This window comes from Cydia splendana, chromosome 7, assembly GCF_910591565.1.
Source record: "Cydia splendana chromosome 7, ilCydSple1.2, whole genome shotgun sequence".
Classification (NCBI taxonomy): domain Eukaryota; kingdom Metazoa; phylum Arthropoda; class Insecta; order Lepidoptera; family Tortricidae; genus Cydia; species Cydia splendana.
The window spans coordinates 13,502,427-13,515,951 of NC_085966.1; the positions used below are offsets into that span (position 1 = coordinate 13,502,427).

Below are 13,525 nucleotides of genomic sequence, written 5' to 3' on the forward strand. Positions count from 1 at the left end.
TATTTAGTTTTAATTTTAATGCTTAGTTTATTTTATTTTGTTAATACTGTTTTGCTTTAATTATTGAAAATATTTTCAAATCAATAAATCTAAAAAAATTAAAACGTAGGGGCATAGCTATAGTTATCTAATGTACATCAAATTATGTAAAAATGTTTTCCCTTATGTCGATATCCAGAGAGGAAAATGGGAACTACATTTGTATGGAGAGGCGGCCGTCCCCTTTTCTCTTAAGGAAGGTTCTAAAAGCCCTAACATACATTTTTGTTGGAACAAAAGTAAAATAACAGTCGTTTTGTGTTTATTTTGAATCTGGATTTGCGATTGAATTATTGTAAGGATTCACCGTGTGCACCTAGTTCTACAAACACAGTCTGTGAAATAATTGTGTATTCCAGGAAATGGTGGTGCCTGCACACCCGAAGCCAGGACGACGGGGTGGAGCTGGGCGGCGCCAGGGAGCTGCCCAAATACGGCTTCACTATGGACGAACAGTGCCGAACTGAATTCGGTGACGGGTGAGTCTTAAGGCTCATTTAGACGGTGCGAAACTCGCATGCGATTTTAGTCAGGTTAGGTTATGTAATGTAATGAAACTAGCTTGTGAGTTGACGCACCGGCTAAATGAACTTTTAGGGGGGACATTTATCAGTGTTTATAAAACATGTACGTACTTATAAGTACACACACAAGTATCGCAAATCTTGGGATACATGAACGCCATTAAAAGAATATTAGCATAGGTTGGCATAGGTAACCTACACTTGTCTGAAGCTTTTTTACGTTTACTTAGCTTCACACCGAATTATGTACAAAATACCTATTATGTAAGTATTTTTTTTATTAAGTTGAATCTAAACCACACCAGGGCTAACAAAAGACTGCTGTCTGTATTAATAGCGTGTCTAGGTTTTTGCAAAAAAGTTATGATTAATAATAAAATAAGCACTATTAGTAACTACTAACTATAGAAAATATTCAAAGCTCACGTACAAATTACAAATTCATGCTCAACAATTAATAAATTATTTTACCAAGAATTTCAACCCAGGACATCCAACTTCGTTGATAGGGGTCACTAGCGACTAAGCTACGGAGGCCGGTCCTGATACACAGCCATGATTAATTAACATGTTTATATCAATAATCGCCTAATCGATATCAAGGTTTAATTAAGACTAATCCCCCAAATACAAACACATTTATTGTTATTCGACGCATCTCAGTACTGACACAATAGTCTTCTAATCTCAATCTTTGGGTGGAACGAAAGATAGTAATTACCAATACAACCCAGCGCCCCCTCCAGATTAATCAGGTCGGCGAGGCACCAAAGAGCCTAAAGATTAATTAAAGCTCACAGGATTTTTGGCGTTGTAGAAACTAGTTGATTTAAAACTAATTAATCTCAATAGATGTTTTGTTAAATAAATAAGAAAACATTTATGTAATGATGACCGTGCAATAAATCTACCTATTTGACGTAAAATATTTACATTCCGTTTAACCAGTTTTCAAATAAAATAAACATTACTTGTTTTCATCACCTTGCTCGATCTATGCTCTTGGAAACTACAAATTGAACCATTAGCAACAGTTAATTCCGCAAGTCCGTACGTAACAACATTTTGTATCTAAATTGTTGAACATTTAAATATTGAACCACAATAAAACGAATTAAAAAACCTCGGAGTAAATATCTATGGAGCGGCCATTAACAGGCGTTCCCCTCTGCAAAAAGATCGCGGCCGCCGGTCAAGGAGGTTATATAAAACTAGTTGCCACACGTCATACGCCATTCAGCAAACGTCAGTCTAAGCGGAATGATAGGAGCCGAAAATGCCGAATTGCAGCGTTTTCTCGTGCAAAATGAGATCGGAAACGTCTAGTCTACAAAAAGAACACGTTTCTTATCATATGTAAGTACTATTACATCTAAATATTATCAAATAGTGCATTAACTTTGCAAATAACTAAAAAACATTGTCAATCTGACAGTGATACCAGTGATATGATATTAGATCTAATTTAGGGTAATTCTAAAGAAGACTTTCTAAATATTAATTAGGTACGAGTAGAATTTCTAATAGGAAATATTATGCGAAACTCTGCGTAGGGGGCGCGACTACCACAATCCATCACAATATGGGGGTCCGCCGCGGAACAAGAAAATTTAAATTTCGTTATCTAACCTCGATCTCTATCACTATTGCATATTTGAGCGATAAAGAGAAAAGAGAAAATTTACTAGCTAGCTTAGTGCTACACTCTGGCGGCAGAACATTGCAGTAATATGCCCTATTTGCGTTGCTTTTTGTTATATGTGACGTTCCATGGAAAAAGGTACCTTATGGCGGCCGGCGCTTACGTCGCATGGCGCCGCAATAATATTGGAGCGGCGTTAATAATAGCGTAAGCGCCAACCCCCATAAGGTACCTTTACCCGTGGGACGTCACATATAATTTATGTAACACATTATTTTTATATAACACCTTAGTTTCATATCAACCTAATCTATTTAATCAAATAAATAGATCTATAAGAATAAAGAAAAGGGGGACGGGGGATCAAAAGTAGTCGAAAACATCTCGCGTGATTTGTGCACAACCCCTAAATAACGTAAAATTACCGATAGACTCTTTTTTTTTAATTAATTTTTCCTTTAGTTTCTACATATAGCTGGTCAAGCAGATCTTGTCAGTAGAAAAAGGCGGCAAATTTGAAAAATGTAGGCGGGAAGGGATATCGTCCCATAGAAAATGTGAATTTCGCGCCTTTTTTACTGACAAGATTTGCTTGACCAGCTATATATTTTTATTTAACATGTCAAATATTTTATTAATTTAAGGTATTTACGGCTGTCACTTTCCATAAATAGGCACTTTTAATTTGTTACTCTGGTATCACCGTACCAATATTAGTGATGGGACACCATAAAAACCAATATCGGTAAAATCGATATAAACATAATGAATAATATACAGATGGTCATGATGCCTAGCGAACACCAGCCATATCGTACAAACCTCAAGGAGTGATATTCCTAGGCAGATGATGATCTGCCTAGTGACCACCAGCCATATCGTGCTAACTTCAAGGTGTGATATTCCTAAGCAGATCATGAAACGCTGGCATGTCATGATCTGACTAGTGACCACCAGCCATACCGTTCAAACCTCAACATTTAGGCATATCGAATAAGTAGGATGTCCTAATTTTAGCAAATGATAACCATTGAAATGGCTTGACAGCCTACTTATAGTACGTGTTTGGGTAGCGTATTATTTTAGTACCTACCTAGTACCTACGCATTCTGCTCCAAATGCCACAAAGAATGCAGCACTAGCCGTGGCAAAAAATGCAAAAGGCAGATTATTAAATGGCGGCGTTTCATGATATGCCTAGGAATATCTCGATATGCCCGATTTTACGATCTACCGCCGATATATATACTAATTATCCCCTACTCAATATCCCTTAAATGACATCCTATGGCCGCGTTCCATCTCTGTCATCAGATCTGCATGCTCGATAGTATATTGCATTGCTTTCAGAAGTAAACCAACATGTAAAATATTAACTAATGAACTGATAATAAAAAATCATTCTATATCAGCTTGCAAGATTCGCCCTAAACAAATTGACAAACTATTAGAAATAACATCTAAACAATACAAAAATTCAAAGTTAGTAAAATGCTGGTACAAAGACTTGATATTGTATTATTATTATAATTGATAAAATCAGAAATTAAAATTCATTGTCAATTTTATCGACAATATTATCGGCGCGTCCCTCGCACTATCTAGGTTTACTTAGAACTGACGTCATCTCGTTCACGGACAGGGTTGTCTGTGTTTGTTCTTGTACTTGTGTGAATATAGTTTTTGCTAGTGTTTGATAATTTTGTCGTGTGCGTGTGTAGCGACGCATGCTAAAAATGCATTAGTGTTAACATTATTTGTGTGCGTTACCTCGTCCCCCGCGCCAAAAACGACAGAATTTTTCAGATAGAAATTAGTGCGCGTCTCTACTCCATAGATATTTACTCCGAGTAAAAAACAATAGAAGAACAAGTTACTTACCTATTATTTCAATCGCATTTTGTCAGGTATGAACGGTGAAGGATAGAAAATGAAAGCTGTATTATTCAACAGACAAAATCACACTCACAGTTGACGTCTACGATTAGCGTATTTTTCATATTTGAACAACGTAAAAATACTCACAGTCTGCGGGGAAGATAATCCTCATAGAAAATTTACTGCGCGCTGCCAAACAACTGTGTGTAGCCGAATAAAACGAGGACGAGCGTTACGCTCACAAAGGTTTTTGCACAATCCCCTTATGAGGGATTAGAACCACAGTCGAGATCCATTTTGTCATTACAGTTGATGCCCTACACTACGCGTCTAAGATTTGAAACAGCGGGTGATTAACACATTCAATACCACTAAGTGCTACGGGTTACGCTCGTAGCGCGTAGCCACGGTTTCGTCGTATGTAGCGCGTAGTCGCTACGAACAGTGTACCCGACAGTCGGGTTCTTGGTGTTGAATGTGTTAAGTATCATATAAATAATTACGAATTAATATGTTAATACTTTTTGTTTATCCACATACCAGAATAATTGTAGTAAGTACCTAAGAAATCACCGCTCTATCTATAATTAATTATATACGAAAAAATCAACATGGTGGCGGTTGTGGGTTCGGATATCTTTATGATTTACAAACGGCCCAATACAAATAAATTAGCTTTTCCCGCATTCCCGCGGCAAGGCCTTCGGCCTCGTCAAAGTAAATAGAGGAAGCGAGAAGGGATGGAAGATTTGCCCAGACACTCCAGGTTAAGAACTTGGGCCTTTGGCCTCCTGCCGGGATCGGTCTTCGGACTCTCAACCAAAATGCCAAAATTACAATTACAATTAGATTTATTTCAAAAAAATATTACTAGATCATTTTTGAGGCTCCTAAGTGCCTACATGCCAAACAGTGCGCAAGCACCAATTTTGATTCTTATTTCCATACAAAGAACTAATAGGTATTTTTATTAAATGCAAAAGGTTTCACGTAACTCCAGTAAGAATACTCGGGTCTCTGGGTTATTGCATTTTTAAGCCTAACGGCCTAATAATAATATTTTAAGCTAATCAACTTTGAACCGTTATTGTAGGAATAATAGTACATTACTACAGAGGCCGGGACGAAAGGGGTTGCCGGTCGAAGACATATAGGATAGGTCTGAGCGCGGGCAACCCCATTTCCCGCCGAGGTATGTATAGTGCTTTTCTCAAACATGCAATGAAATAAATAAAATAAAAATATCCACGAAACCCAAGTTTTATTTATAGAAAAAACTAAAAGTAAACTACACCCAAAATATAACCAACACGTACCTATATCATTATCACGCGTATGTTTTACACGAGTCGTGTATTTTTACTACCCGTATATTTTCATGTATCTTTATTCTTTATTCTTTATTCTTTATTCTTTATTCTTTATTCAAACACTATGTATAAGTTTACAGCTCAAGCCAAGGCACTTATACTGTTAATTAGGTACATATATGTTGTCAGTATCAGTCAGTATCATAAAATTAGTAGGTACACTTATTGTATTACACACTTATCTTTATAATTGAACATACATATTATGTATTACTAAATTACATAGAGATAAAAAAAAGAATCTGATATTAAATAACATAGGTAGAGTTTAAAAAAATCCTGATACTACGTTGTAGGGACGGCCACTTGTCTGCGAATATGTCTGCGTTTTGGACTGTAGCTATGAAGTTATTTAGTAATTCTATTGCTCGGTACGTGGGTGCGTTTGAACCGTGATAGGTGCGAACATTTGGATATGCAAAAATGTTTCTGGCTCTACGTGCGCTACGCCCTACTGCAGCTATGTAGTTGTCTGGGGTAAAAATACGCATACGCTCCAGAATGGATGGGTTGTCAATACGATTTCTTAAAAGCAGACAATAGTGTAAGGCAAGCGTTTGCTTACGCCTTAGCTCGAGAGACTCTAACCCTACCATTCCCAATACAAAGGATGACGGAAATAAGTATGGGTAGTATCCGTAATACCTTTTGTAAAGATGTCTAGCAAATTTACGTTGGACGCGCTCGACCATTATGGTATATTTTGCTTCCCGAGGGTCCCATGCGATAGAATTGTACTCAAGCTTGCTGCGAACATAGGCATTATAAATAATTATTGCGATTTTAGGGTCACGAAATTCAGAAGTCGTTCTAATAATGAACCCTAAAATTTTGTAGGCACTTTTGCAAATATTTATAATGTGTGAGTGCATGTTTAGCTTAGTGTCGAGTGTTAACCCTAGATCCTTTATTTCTGTTACTCGGTCAAGGGGAATGTTAGTAAGAGTATATGTCTGGAGGATATAATCTACAGACCGGCTAAAACTTATTACTTTGCACTTAGATTCATTTAGGTACAAGCGGTTTGTTTTACTCCAGCTGTCAACCATGTTGATTGTTTGTTGGAGTACCGTACAGTCGGATGGATTTACGACCGGTTGAATTATTTTAAGATCATCCGCATAAAATAGTGATTCCACGCCTGATATATTACTTGGCAGATCATTGACCATGATTAAGAAAAGAGTAGGCCCCAGAGTGCTACCTTGACTAACCCCGGAACGAGTGTAATACCTTTCAGATTGGTAAGAATTTAATTGGACATATTGTGTGCGATTCCTGAGGTAGAGAAATGAATTCATTTTGATTTTTTCGCCTTGTATCCGTCTGACTGTCGTTTTCGTCACATAAGTTTACATAGTTTCATGTTGATATCATGTTTCACATACATCGTTGCTTTATGCATGGAGTAAATAAGTATAATTTCCACAGTGTTGACGAGTTTGTAGTTACATTCATTTAAAATATGCCATAAAACTGTTTCTAATAAACTGTAAGCCATTTTTCTTAGTTTCTCAAATAATAAAATTGCCATAAGCAACCATATACATACTTCGTCTTTGACTTGGCGGCAGAGGCAGCAAGTTATTAAAATCAATTCTGCTTACGCTGCCAATTCCAACACCTACGATTACAATTAATATTAATTTCATTATTTCGTCGGAACTCATATTAAAGTCAAAAAATCAACAACGCACCATAAATCCAATAAAACAGAATAAATATTTTTCAACTTTACCTCCATAACAATTTAAAAAATATAACTACGCGTGTTTGAGTAGACCTTTTTACCGGTAACGTTTAGATGAAATATTTTAAATGTTTTTATTTGTGTAGTTAAATTTATAATTTAAAATTATAAAATTATTGAATGTATTATTTATTAAGTTCATGTTGATTTTATACAAATAAAACTGCAAATTATAGCAAACATTGTTTTTTGTTTTTTTTTTATAGGCGTAGTGGCAGAGTGTCATTACGAACCATAAAGCAAATACTGCCTCTAGTTTTTTTTTATGGATGAATGCCACGATGCTGTGTCACAAATATCTGTGATTTGAAAATTAAAAAAGAGGACTTTGCCGGCCTAGGCCTGCAAGATGTGTATGAAATTCCATTAACGACCTTTTGTCCTAGCCGCACCCATGGTCTAATAAAACATGGTCTTCCATTCCCAGAGTGACACGGGCCTACGTCACAATAACATTGCCACTTTATTTCAACATAACATGTTACATGGGTACATTATACCTATGGTTAATAAGTTAAAATATTTCTTTATAATTTTATAATTTTCATTTATATGTATTTTAGCTTAAATTTTACAATAACACGTCATTTTTAATTACTCGTTAGCAATATCTTCCGATTCACGAAAGAAATTTCAGACTTTCGGGTAATTCTGTTTATACTACTGGCAACACAGGATAGCGCTGTGCACATTTGACAATTCGGATCTAGATAACTTCATGCCCTGACCGTCATCCTTGTCGAACGCGTGTTAATTGTTATTTCCTTCTCGCTCAGTGTCAGCAGTCGCAGTGTTTTCCAAACTTTTCACGTCGTAAGCTTGGTAATTAATGTGTAACTGTGATTTAGTTTTTTAAACGTTTGTCTTGTATAGATAAATAAAGTTTAATTTAATACATTCGATTTGTTTTATTTTACTAGTTTCTACATGAATAACTTAAAATTAATGCCGTTAAAATAATTTTCACCGTTGGTTAAAATTCTCCCACATTTCAAAGTTTGAGAACCTGTAAACAGCATGATGACGTAGGCGCGTGTCAGTTAGGTCATACGCGAATCTCGGAATGGAGTACCAGGCGGAGTATATTATTATACCATGGCCGCACCTGAAACGTCATACTTCGCAGCCTATTATAAGGAACATAACATCAATATTTCATTGCATGTTTGAGAAAAGAAAGTTAAAGTCCGTTTAAAATACTCATTCCTTTTATCACAGGTGAAATACGAGCGATAATTTATACACCACTTTTATTTTTATCGTGTGCATTTGACATAGTTTATATCCCTTTTTGTCTTCCCAATGTATGGCACAAGTTGCCCTGAAAAACACGTTCCTTTCCAATTTTAGTACGTACATTTTTGAGTCCAAATATTATGTTTACCTTTTTGGAAGGCTAATACTAAAAGTCAGACAGATTAGATCGGTAGGTAGGTATATTAAATATACAGTTCTCTTGCAAATTGAAATGAAAAAGTGGTCGTAGAACGTACAAAGGGGCAGAGCGAACGCTCACCCTTTCGCGACGCTCGCTTTGTTACCGGGTCGTGAGCTCCTCATTCACTGTCCAAACCTTTAGCTCCGACTTGAAGAACGGTAGAATATACATATACTTTTCAACTTTAACATTTGCTCCGTCGACATTGAGTTAGAGAATAAAAACAATGCTATGCCAGACACTAGGTATAAGCGTAAGCTTAGGTACGTATTAACTGAGAGAACTTATGTGACTAAAACTACCTAGAGGTATAACTATATTTTAAGGCCAGAAACATTTACCAATGATTGTCAATTCATATACCTACTTATTGGTTTTTAGATCATGTACATGATTACATACTAAGGTGGGGTAAGACTATCACCGGGGTAAGACGATCACTTGTATGGAATCCTCATACTGTTTGTCTTGCCCCGAGCAAAAAACTGTATTAGTCTTATCCCACCTTACCTTATACCTATGTATGTAATAGTACATTGATATTCATAATTACTTTTGGCGCGTAAATAGTTGATCTCCTGAATAATTGTTAGGAGGTTTTATGATATACAATTTATTTTATTGAATACTTACTGACTTATTAATCAAATGAACTATGCCCATCTTACTTTTCAAGCGTTTAACCATTATAATAATATTATTTGAAAGGCAAAACATCGATCGATTTTTTTGAGTTCCGAGTGATTCAGTGGATTTAGATCAAGTAGTTATTTGAGCCCGGTCGTAGCTATGGATAACTGAGAACAAAGGATGATTTAAGAAGCGCCGAGATTATTCAATCAAAATGGTTATAATCCCTTCAAGAGATTAGTACATAATTAGCTTAATTAGCTTAGAGATTAGCCAAAAAAGCCCCCATACGATAAATATAATAAGTTACGCTATCATTTTAAAACGACTGAAATATGTTGTGATATTAAATTCGTTGCGATAAATTGTTATACAAAGAAAAAGAAGTTTTGTATATATAAAATGCATAAATAACATACAGTACGAAGTACAGCTTGGCAAAAAAGAGTAGAAATTAAAAAGTGGCAAAGTGTCGTCCCGTTTTCTTATATAAATTGGTTTGAAAGGGACGACACTATATACCTACAGTGTTGCCACTTTTTAATTTCTACTCTTTTTTGCCAAGCTGTATGTAACTGCAAATTGTCCGTAGGTTTTCGGTGTGCAAATCGGTGAAGGTGCGGTCAGCGTGTCGGCGGCTGTGGTGCTCGCACCGCGCTCAGCCCAACGTGTGTCGATCCAAGCGCGGCGCGCCTCTCGACGGCACGCCTTGCGGACCCGGCCAGGTAACCAGCCACGTGTAACATGTCAGGCGCCATATATACGATGACAATTGTATATCCACAAACCCATTTCGAAAAGTAATTATAAGTATATTAGGATGACAGATACAACGAAAGCTACGATTTCCATACATTACCTACTTATGTTCCGTTTGGCCGGTTTGGCGTTTTCTACAGACTTGTCACTTGGCTGACCCAATCCCACGAGTACAAATTAGTTTAAATCAACGTACAAGGGCGATTTGTATCGACAAAGCAATCGTGCTTTGCGGAGACATGGTGGAACATCTATATCTGAAAGTCACAGGTCCATCGGACTCATCCCAACTATTATTATTTTACATTAATATATTAGGCTACATGTTTGTGCAACTAAAAACCATGCATATTACGGTTCGGTAGCACTGCAGTGCAACACGAATACGAAAGTTAAAAAAACCGCTCCCAGTCAAATTGAACTAGCACACTGATTGAAAGAAGAGTGTATTGTGTTATTAACTGGAGGCTGATATCCCAGCTCGTCCGGTATAAAATGGCAATTGAAAAGCTCCGCATCCGTTTCATCGTGAAATATTTCAATTTTAACTCTGCTAAAACCAATACAGCCTCGCTACAATGCCGGTTATGAAACAAAACTCTTTTTTATAAAATCCGTAAAGCGTCGTGATTGACGGATCTTATCAAAGCGACTGAGTAGACGTTGCCGCGCACCATTTTCCCTAAGTTTGGAGTATTAGAAAACTTTGTGAGCCCTTCTCTTTATGACCAGCTCCTTTGTGCAGAGGGCGTGCCGAGAAACGCTAGTCTAGTTGTTTAAGCCTAGGGAACATTCGACCTCTCTCCTTAGCTTCGTTTAGTTTAAGCCAATAATGTTCCGAAGTTTGGACTTTGGAGTAACCGATGGATAAAAGGTTCACTTTCAACCCGTGAAGCAAACACAACAACTAAGTTTGTATAAATTTAGAAACCGTGAAGTCCTTCAAGTTTGCCGTGTAGGGTAAATGTCCCCTCGTATATCTCGTATGTGTTTTTGTTTGTATATCGAAAGTAAAATGCGAGTAATTCAACTGTTATTGTAGTTAGATGTTTAAAGGTATATTATTGTTATTTATGTTACGACATAAAGATTGCGCCAAGCGAGACATGCACGCCTTCAACATCCCGGTTGACAAATGGGAGAAACATGCCGAGGACAGAGTCAAGTGGCGCAAACTGGTATTTGACGGGCGTAAAATTCACGACGACGCTTGGTTTAAGACACTCGCAAGTAAGCGAGCCAAGCGTCATCAGCCCGACACCTGCTCGCCACGGGCACATTACACCTGCCAGGCCTGTGGTCGTGTTTGCCGCTCCCGTATTGGCTTACACAGCCACGAAAAACGTTGTCTCCCTACCTGACACTGCTTGTATAGTCTGTAATAGACTCGAAGGCCAATGATGAATGATGAATTGTCCATAACATTCTGACATCTTTAGAAACATTCAACTTTTAAAAGGGGTAGGTATTACAGTATGTTTTTAAAGTAGATGTATAAGTTACCCTCCGGTGCAAAATGTATCACGGAACTTCGAGAAAACAATAGGTAATCCTGAATAAAATAATGTTTCCTTACAGATCATAAATTTAAGGTGGTAAAATAAAAATAATGGGCGATCTTATTTTATTGAGCGATGGCGGTGACTACTCAGATTGAAAAACAAAGGAAACTTAATACTAAACAGCTTTAAAAACGCCCACTTGGAGGATTAATTAATCTTCGACGTCAGTTGTTTAACAAAAACATCACTCAACCAAAATAATCTAGGTACCTACAGCATTTTCGCTTATGTTCGCTCCAGCCTGCCGTGCATTGATAAAAGCATGTGTTATCGGCGACACCCAGTGCTAAAATTTGCATGCGGGCAAAATATTCGTGAGCTTTTCACGTTGACGGTTTTATGCCGACACACGCGCGCTTGATACGATATGAGGAATGCTGGGGTGGGGCGCATACTCCGCGATCCGATCGCAGTTCGAGGGGCTAATAGACGCTGAATATTTACCGTAACGAATAATAATATACCTATAGGTAATATCTTACGTTGGTTTAGTACTTCCGTGGAAATAAAGTCGATGGTAAAATACGAGTATGTTATTATGAAGTTTTGCTGAATTTGGCGGATGCGTACCTTGCAATCCTAAGTTCTTTAAATTCTAAATTCGTTTGCTATAATCAGAAATTCATTGGTTACTTTCGGATTGCGACAGTAATGCGGCAACGAACGTCACTCATCGTCACTTCGAATCATTGGCAGCATATATAAATTACTGTGCCTATTGCTACATCACTGCATCGAGACTCTATCGCTGCAAAATGTCGCAGTGTGTAAACTGCCTAAACTACGGCGCTGATTTGATTTGTTACATATCGAGCCTTAGAGGATATAACCAACGGAGACGCCATGTCTAAAATTTTCGGTACAAAATAGTCTGCCGTTTTTTGCGGGGGAGGGGCACATCAAATGTATAGGTACGTCATGTCAGATAAACGTCAGTCCATACATATGGTTGACATGTAGTTGACCATTGGTCGCCTATTTTCGACAGAGGGGAACGCCTGTTAATGGCGGCTCCATTGTTAATTACTCCGAGTATCGAGCGCACGCAGCGGGCGAATGTAGGGCCGTAAATACATACATGTAGGTATTGCCTATTCTCATGCAGATCCTCGGGAAAACTATTTTACCAGTCCAATTCGTTGATTGCAGTCTGAAACTGTGCGTCCTGCATAGAATATACTGCTGTATACCTAATAGTTACAATAAAACATTTTGCTTAGTAGGTAGGTACATTGCATGGTTTTTAGTTTTTTACACTTTTTACTCGATTGTCGAATACCCGAATCGATATTACTTACCTCTACTCTTTTGAATGTATTTAAGAGTGTAGATACATAGGTACATAATTATGTTTGGATAAGTTTGACTCTTTGGGCATAATACAGACTTAAAAACCGTATTGTTAATTATAGGGACAACTTTACTTAGCCGTTTTTTTTTTTGGTATTATATTTTTATTTCAAAATTACGCATGTGTTTAATTAGTGCTTTAATAAGGAACATATTTCGTCCTGGGACCTCGACGTAAAGCATATGGTTTGGACAAAATTTACCTAATCCTCTCGAGTAACAATTACGACTGCTGACAAATACTACAAGAAAATTTGCGGTTTGCGAACAAGAACACACAAAAAAAAAATCGTACTATGTAAACAGCAATTATACATGATTCGTATAGCGAAACATCTGGATTCTGGACATAGTCTAAGCATTTCTTTTCGTTAAAAAAAAAGTTTAGGATCTGTGCATGGTGGCCTTTTAGAGAATATGGCATGCTACTTACGTCAACTATGACGTTGACATCTAATATAACTATCACGGAGTGTTTCTATCGACCCGCTCTAGCGATGGATCAACGCCATGAATGTCCGTTAGGCTTTGGTTTTAAGCTTATTCTTCTAGCTGTCTCCGTCATTACGCTTGCATCAGAAAT

At 37.3% G+C, this 13,525-nt stretch overlaps 1 protein-coding gene across 1 annotated transcript in view; it reads left to right on the forward strand.

Annotated features, from left to right (window-relative positions):
* The window catches only part of LOC134792207 (A disintegrin and metalloproteinase with thrombospondin motifs 1-like), a 58,795-nt gene that overhangs the window by 29,347 nt on the left and 15,923 nt on the right, over window positions 1-13,525 (forward strand). The window contains exons 6-7 of the mRNA XM_063763452.1: window positions 399-518; window positions 9,864-9,996. Coding sequence (XP_063619522.1) covers window positions 399-518; window positions 9,864-9,996 — 253 coding nt within the window. The remainder of the gene's footprint in view (window positions 1-398; window positions 519-9,863; window positions 9,997-13,525) is intronic.